This window comes from Falco cherrug, chromosome 7 (genome assembly GCF_023634085.1).
Source record: "Falco cherrug isolate bFalChe1 chromosome 7, bFalChe1.pri, whole genome shotgun sequence".
Classification (NCBI taxonomy): Eukaryota; Metazoa; Chordata; class Aves; order Falconiformes; family Falconidae; genus Falco; species Falco cherrug.
In genome coordinates this window covers 45,097,135-45,105,407 of record NC_073703.1, presented here as the reverse complement: position 1 = coordinate 45,105,407, position 8,273 = coordinate 45,097,135, and the positions used below count along the sequence as shown (strand labels likewise).

General features: G+C 52.9%; 1 protein-coding gene across 6 annotated transcripts in view; it reads left to right on the top strand.

Moving 5' to 3' along the window:
- Window positions 1-1,389: 1,389 nt before the first annotated feature.
- Window positions 1,390-8,273, top strand: part of PRDM11 (PR/SET domain 11) — a 52,323-nt gene continuing 45,439 nt past the window's right edge. For 2 of the 6 annotated variants that reach the window (XR_008733078.1, XM_055715447.1), the window contains exon 1: window positions 1,390-1,955. Coding sequence is in view for 3 of the 6 variants with exons in the window: in XM_055715447.1 (XP_055571422.1) it covers window positions 1,527-1,955 (429 nt within the window). In the remaining 3 variants the exon portion in view is untranslated. The other 4 variants (XM_055715449.1, XM_055715450.1, XM_055715451.1 and 1 more) reach the window with 4 other exon arrangements.

Genomic DNA, 8,273 nt, shown 5'->3' with positions numbered 1-8,273 from the left:
CAGCAACTTCTCACAGAAGCCCCCGTTGAAGCCTGCCCCCCCCCCCCCCCGCCCCCCGGTACCAAAATCTTGCCACACAAACATACACCTGACTATTAAATGTATAGAGATAGCAGGCACACATTAAGACAAGGCAACTCCCTCACGATAAATTAGCATGCCTGTGACTGCAAGAAGACATAATAGCTGTTATTTATATTGCACTTACATATTTAATTTTTTTATAAATAAAAGCTTTATGCCTCCCTTTGAGCCTGCTCTTACAACCTTAGACTACAACAGCTACAACAAAACTATTACTCCAAATTAGCACGGCAATCACTGTGCATTTGTGTTACTTCCATGATTTTTATTGTTTTTTTAATTACTATTTTTTCTCTTGGTTCATTCATCAATCATACTTACAAGCCCATTGTTGTACTTGCTGCCAGTTCAGTGTTCTCACACATTTCAGCACACAGACAGAAACTGCAAAGTAGGGCAGCTCTATTAGGATCTCTAATATTTCTGAGGAGTCTGAAGGTGCTGACAGCTTATGGTATGTCTTTCCCAGGCAAGTGCAAGTGCCTCAAAGTCCATCTATCTCTGCAGTTACTGGAAGGGGTAAAATTACACAGCATGCTTACACTCTGAGTAGGAATCCTCTCCCCAGAGATTAGAAATGGGGAACAAAAAGCACAAAACAGCTGGGATCTGGGGAATGGTACTCATTTGAACTTCCGAATAATCATTGGTGCCACACTGGCTGCCTTTGCAAAGCAAGCTTGTTTTGAACTCGAGTTGATTAGCTTCCTCGTTGTTTTGCCAGACAAATTATCTTTTGCTGACTTAAGTGATGCATCGAGACCTGATCCTGAAGTACTGCCCCCCCCCCCCCCCCAGCTCTCAGTGACGGCAGCAGAAGCAGCTCAAGGATGGCAGAAGCAGCTCAAGGATGGGAGAAGCGGGCCTCAGTTTTGCTTGGGCTGCATCCTTTTTCACTGGTGTCCTCGCCAATTTTTCTTTTATAGCAGGCACCTCAGGGTGGAGGGTATTAGGAAAGAATTGTATTTCTTTGGGCTGCAGAAAAGGGTATTTCTAGGGCCACAGAAGAAGGGAAGTGTTCCAAGTGTCCAAGCATGCACATTGTCACTGCAGCCCTGTTTGCATACAAGCCCATTGTCAACTAAAGGAACTGGAAAATTATGGCCATTTATCCATCCCTCTCTTTACCCCCTGCTGTGCCTCTTTTGGCAAAGCAGCTGAACAGTTTGCATTGTTTCAAATTTAATGCTTGCAGATGGTTTTATTTAGAATTTGTTTTATTGGTGAGACATGCTTCCCCCGTTTATTAAATTATGCCTACTTTTTGCCATCCGTCATGTCTCCCGTAATTTCTGCACAGCGCTCGAGGGTAGGGTTTGTTGTTGTTGTTCTGGTCGCTGCTGGGTGGGTTGCTTTTTTAGGGGGTAATCTGAAATACGATCGAGCCCGGAGAGCCAGGGAAACACCGCGCCTCCACATTCACTTTCTGCTCGCAGAAGGGCATGGGGCTGCACACGGGCGGCGGGAGGCGCGCACCGGCGGTCCCGCCGCCGGGAGAGGGGCCCGCCCCGGGGCCACTCAGGCGGTGGCCTCGGCCGGTGAAGGAGCCCCGGGGCACGTCCCCGGCCGGGGGGCACGGCTCTCCGCCGTCCCCCACAGGCGGGCGGCCCCGAGGGTGCGGCCGGGTCCCTCTCCGCGGGGCGCCGCGGCGGCTGTCGGGCGGCGGCAGGTGGTGGCCGCGCCAGCGCCCGTGGGGAGCCCAGCGGCTCCGCGGGGCCGAGCCCCTCCGGCCGCCGGCTCCCCCCGCGCTATGGCCGAGGGCATCCCGGGCGGTTTTTGTCCTTAAGAGCCGCCCCCCCCCCCCGCGAGCCCCTGCCCGGCCGCAGATCGCCGCCGGCTCCGCGCGGAACTCGCAGACTCCGGAGCAGGAGGTGGGAACCGGGGGCGGTTTGGGTTCGCTCGGCTCCTTCTGGCTTTTTTCTGCCCCCCCCTGCTTTGTGCGGCTTTTTGGCTTTGCTTTTTATTATTTTTCCCCCGCCTCCTCTCTTTCTACCTCGGGTATTTGCAGGGCAGGCAGGAGTGCCGCGGCCCCGGGAGAGCCCTGGCGGGCCGGGCCGGGCCGGGCGGGCCGGCGGCGCCTCCCCCCGGTTCGGGGGGTCCCCGGGCTCGGCCCCCGAACGCCCCTCTCTTCCGTTCTCCATGTCATTTCCTGTGCTAATAAGATGGTGGTCACGGCCGGGAGGGAGGGAGCCGCCGCCGCCTCCGCCGAGCCCGGCCCGGCCCCGGGACCCGTCCTCGCCTGGGACTAGCCAGCGGGGCCGGCGGGGAGGGAGGGCGCAGCCAGCCGGGCTCTCCCCTCCCCGCTCCCCGGGCGGAGTGGGGCCCCCGACGCCGAGGCGGGCCCCCCGCGCCCGCAGCGCCGAGGTGAGTCAGCCCCGCTGGTAGCCAAGGTGGCCACGAAAATGGCTGCGGAGCGCAGGGAGGGGGGGACACGGCCCAGCCAGGCGGACGCGGCGCGGGGGGAGGTCCGGCTGAGGGGTGCCGGCAGCGGGCGGGGCGGCGGCGGCGACGACCCGCGGGCACAGGTAGCGGCCCCCCCCCTCCCCGCTTTCCCCTACGGGGCGGGCGGCGCCGGGCTCGGCTCGGCTCGGCTCGGCCCGGCCCCGCCGCTCCCCGCCGCGCCGCTCCCGCCCGCGCCGCGGCTGTGGCCGCCCTTCCCCTCGTCGTGCCCCCCCCGCCGCGGCCGTTAGCGTGGCCGGCGAGTGACGCGGCCGGCGGCCAATCGGCGGCGGGGGCGGGCGGGCGCGCGCCACATTGGAACGCGGGGGCGGGGCGGCGCGGGGCGCTCCCCGGGGGCGGCGGCGGCGGGAGCCCGCGGGATGCGGTACCGGCGGGTCGCGGCGCTTCTGCGGCGGGGCCGGGACACGGGCACGGGCACATCGCCGCGGGGCTCCCCGGCGGAGCGGAGCGGGGGGCGGCGGGAGCCCCGCGGCAGCTGCACCCGGCTTGCAGGCACCGTGCCTGTGGCGCCTCCCGGGTCCGCCGCAGAGTGCAGCGGATGAGTTGCCCGTGCGCCGCGGGGCCAGCGTACTTTGTTGACTCGCGTGGAAAAACTTCACCAAATGCACATTTCTTTTGCCTTCATTCCGAATGTTTTGGTGTTGTTTTTTTTTAAGTTCTTGAATCTTTCTGGATTCTTTGCAAACGCTCCAGAACAGCGTGAGTTTTATAGATATAGATTATATTTTTAAAACCTCGTTCCTGTATCCCTTGGTGTATTCCAAAGGGAAAAGGAAGATGCCTCTAGCGTCCCGTTTCAGATCACTGAAAAAAAAAAAGTTGGCCTGTGGGCAAAACTGTTGGCTCCCTGTTGCTTCCTCTTTTTCCAGTGATTAATGCTTCTCCTTAATGGGAGGAGAACTGGCAGAACCAGCTTAAAAAAAAATACTGACCTGACCGTAAGAAAGGGCTGTTTTCCAGCGCTGCAGGTGTGTGTGGCATTTTGTTGAGCAGCGAAGGAGCCCTCGCCCCAAATATCCAGCAGCCCCCTGGATCCGGTGCTGCCAGCAAGGTGTGTTCCCCATGAGACTGGCAAAGCTTGAGCACGATGCCTGGGTTGGGCTTCTTGTTCCCCAAGTTTCTGTTTGTGCAATCACCGAGGTTATAAGCAATGGAGGTGGAAAGGGAAATGACTCTTTTAACTTTCTAATGTATTGTGTATAAACCCCACAACAGATAGCTGTGCATCCCTGATGGGGACAGTGTGTTTTTTGTTTTCAAGTGCAAGTTGCAATCAGAAAGTATTCAGGTGATGTGCGCTTGCTTCTTGCAAGGGGTGCTTCGACCAAAGGTGCTTCTGCTCTAGAAATAATAGTTTAGCACGGGGCTGAGCGACGCAGGGCTCTTGAATCACGTGCAGTCTGCAAAGGGTTCAAGTGTGGGGGCTGTTGGCGTAGCGGCGGAAGGACTGTGCTAGCAGAGGAAAGGCTGGTTAGCTGAACCACTCACCCAGGAGGGTTCAAGGTCACTGCAGGAGATGCTGAAGGTTGTCCTGGCTCTTGGCTACATGCTGAGTTGACTGATCCCATTGCACTGCGGAGCAGCAGGACCAGGGGAAGCTGCTGTTCCCTCCTGCCTGGGAGTTGTGTCAAAAGCTGCTGCTCCTTCTGGCTGTCCGTGGGACGTGAGGGAGGACCTGCAGCTCCCAGCTCAGTGCTGGCTTTAGTGCGGAACTTGCTGGTTTCAGCAGAGCAGCCTGTTGCTCCTCTAGCATCTTTGTGGACCATGCATGCAGCACCGTGCTTTCTGTGGCAGTTTATGGGGGACTCTGTCACTGTGAGCCTTACTGATTGCTGGTAGCAGTTACTTCCGCTTTTTTGACAATTTAAGGGGGAGGATTATTGTGAGGGTAATACCTGATATTAAATAATGAGGACAAAAGCAAAGATTTGTCTGAAACCTTACTTTTGATGTATTGAGGCAAGGTCAGTCAGTCTTACTGGGATGGTGTGGGGGCAGGTTGTTCGCTCATATTTCTTGCTGGAAAGCAATGGACCTGCTCGAAGTGTGTAGGACGTGGGTAAGGTTGTGTGTCCATGAACACTGCAAGAGGACCCTGAAGCGGGAGGGCTGCTCTGATGCAGGATCTTTGCAATCGGGGGGCCACAAGTATTGCAGTGAGTGGAAGGTGCTGCCCTGAGTCAGGAATCAGAGTAAAGTATGTATATTGAGGAGAAAAACGACAAGTCCAGGCAAGAGAGGTCTTTGGTTTTTTAATAAGGAGTACCATGTATGCTTTATCCTTCTGATATCTTTTTTTAATATTCTTTTTTCCTTTTGTAACTTCTGTCTCATGTGGGTTAATTCCCAAGCAAAGTCGTGGGTTTTTGAGTCATGTCCTCCCCTTTCCCTGTGTCCTTTTATGCAAGAGAAGTATGTGCTTTTACATTTCTGTTCTTAATGTTGCTGTTAGCAGGGCCTCTCTCTTGCTGGTTTGGCTATATATGCTACTAACCATTTCCAGAGCTCTTAAAATACTGCCTAATGTTCATGACATTTTGGAGTAGCATATTTAAAATTGTTATTGCCAATCCAGTGTTGTTGGCTTGTGTATGAAAATTTACATGGAAAAACTAAGCATAGTCCCAAAGACAAAATACGTTGTTGGGGGTTTTTTTTTTGTGTGTTTGACAATCAAATAGTAATACCGTAGATTGACTGGGGGACCCTCAGAAGGAAGAAATAACCTGCTAAAACTTGATCTGAAGATACGAGGCCAGGTAGATGTAAGAAGCAATAAGTCTTGTTCCCAGTGGCATGAGTACAGGTGGGAACTTTTGATGCCTACTTTGCACTGTGAATGTGTTTCTGAGACCTGTGAATCATAGAATAGTTTAGGTTGGAAAAGACCTTTCAGATCATCAAGTCCAACCATTAACCTAGGACTGCCAAGTCCGCCACTAAACCATGTCCCTAAGTACCACATCTATGTGGTTTTTTAACACTTCCAGAGAGGGTGATTCTACTACCGCCCTGGGCAGCCTGTTCCAATGCTTGACCACCCTTTCAGTGAAAAATGTTTTCCTAATAACCAGTCTCATCCTCCTGTGGTGCGACTTGAGGCCGTTTCCTCTTGTCCTGTCACTTCTTATCTGGGAGAAGAGACCTGCCCCCATCTGCCTACAGCCTCCTGTCAGGGAGCTGTAGAGAGCGATATGGTCTCCCCTGTGCCAAAAGGTCTCCCCTGTGCTGCCTTTTCTCCAGGCAAAACAATCCCAGTTCCCTTAGCCAATCCTCATCAGGCTTGTGCTCTAGACCCGTCACCAGCTTCCTTGCCCTTCTCTGGACACACTCCAGCACCTCAGTGTCTTGAAGTGAGGGCCCCTAAACTGAACGCAGTATTTGAGGTGTGGCCTCAAACCATGAACAACCGGTTTTCCTAAGAAAGCCAAAGCAAGCAAACATCGGTTTTATTCCGCAGATTGGATTGCAGTTTTGTGGCCTTTTAAGAAATCTGGAGTCACTTGGACATGTATCTGGGTACTCTTGATGCATCTTCTTGCATCAGCATTGAGTTCTCTGATTTGGGCTCTCACCTGAGCACAGGTCCTTTGGGCTCCAGGGTTGAGAGCTGCTTGAGACACAGGCATCGCTGGTGGAGGAGGGTTGGCCAAAGGGCAGCAGTCCTCCCAGCCTGCCGCTGGGCAGCCCTGCCGTGGGATGCTAGCTTTGCTACTCGGCATCTTGCCCCCTGTCATGCTTGTGGTGTATTTCATCGCAAGCGCTTCTGTACAGCGCTTCTACCTGAAGCCCTGTGGTAGAGGGTGAAGTTTCTTGGACCAGAGCTGTGCAGCTGCAGACTGTTCTGGTGCATCCTCTTGCACTGACCTCTGCAACAGTGAAGTAAAGAAGGCTTTAATTTCACAGGCTTTTCTGTTCTCTCTGTGACCTCTTCTCTGCTGCTGAAGGTGTTTTTAAATAAAGCCTCTAGAGCAGTGGTCCTTCTAAAGCTGCGTAGTGAAATCTTGCTTTTCAGGAATCCTTGCTAGTTAAACTTGCCTGTGCAAGTGGATTCCAGTAGCAAGTCTAACCTCCTAAAGAAAAAGCAGAGAGGACAAGTTGAAAGGCAGGTTTGTGTCACCTTGCATGGCATCTTTAGAAACAAGGTGAGGGAAAACTGCTTCAGAAAGGGCGGAAGTTTGCAGGTGAAAGGTCAAACAAAGAGTGATGGAAAATGCAAGGCAGTCCTGTGGCTTCATTGTAAGGTGGGAGCAGCCAAGGTCAGTGGAGAAGAAACCTGGTGAAGAGGGCAACACAAGCATCCCATGCTAGAGAATTTTTTTTTTTAATAACTGCTATGTGATAGGCACTAATAGAAAAGACGGGAGGATTGAGAGCAAGTAGGGAAAAAAAGCAGAAATGAATGTGGTAAATTTTGACTTGGCATCTAGAATCACGTTTACAATGTGGGTTTTCCAAGGTCTAGTCACTGTCCTCACCGTATAGGCTTTGGACTTCGGCTAGACTCAGTGAGGGTGGTGCTATGGCGTTTTTCCTCCTTCCATCCCAGACTTTGCACATAAATGCAAGAACCTGTGTTTCTGCTGAGAGACTGTCAAGCAATTAAAAATATTGACACTTCAAGGTTTGCTGTTGTGCTTAGTGGTCCGTTTGTGTGGATGGCTTGTATCCTTGGGAGCTGTTCAAAGGCCTCTCTCTGCAGCGCAGGGAGGTAGTACTCTGGCGTTTCAGACTGAACTGTTTCTCTGCAGTCAGAAGGTAAAAACATTATATGTATAATTTAAGGTTTAAGCTGCAGAAACTGGCAGCCTCCTGAGAGAGATCAGTAATGCATACTGCAGAAGACCGCTTCAGTGCAGTCCCTTGGTCACGGACAGCCATCAATAAGGGGCCCATCAGAAGGGTATCATAAGCAAAGTTGTCCAATTTGAGCACACTCTGATAAATGGATTCGTTTCTCTGCTCCCTTTCTTTTCTCCTCCTTAAACTTAGGCTTTCTTCCAAGGCCAGTTTTCCTTCAACTGTAGTGACTCCTCTTGGAGGAGGGGCTGCTGTTCCAAAGTCAATGTGGGTGTCGAGCCCTGCTGCTGCTGGCACTGCCGGTGGCTCAGCAGGGCTGCCTGTGCTGCCGTCAGCTGGTGGATGGCTTTTGCCAGTGGAAGCTTGACCATGAGTACTGGGGGTGACATATGAGGATAGAGTGGTGAAAGTGTATGGGAGGTGATGTGAGGGATTATCTCATGTGGCAGCTCTAGAATTGCTTTAATTAGCTAGCCCTGAGAACCGGTGGTGCTCGTGCCTTGTGCAGTGGGGAGCCAATGCACTGAGCATCCTTTGCTGGTCCCTGAGCCAGGTCATCCTTGCATACTGCAGCACACTGGTTCCAGGCTCCTGAGTGTGGATCAGGCCACCGTGGGCACGCAGCTCATCTGGTCCCCTGCAGACACCCCTTCAGGGTGTTTCAGAGTGTTGAGGGCCGGTAATTGGAGCTAATGTTGGTCAGGGACATCAGCTGTTTCCACGCTAATAACAAACATGAAATGTTGTCCAGTACATTCCTTTTCAGTACAATTAAGTTTTATTTTGAAGTTGTATCATACAAACTGTGTCATAATATGCTGAGTGGAGTTAAATGTGGTCCTTCAACTTCAGACTCAGAACAGCTGAGCAGTATAAGTGTACATAGCATCTTCCTTGAAAGATGTCATAAGTTTGACTGAGGTTACCTT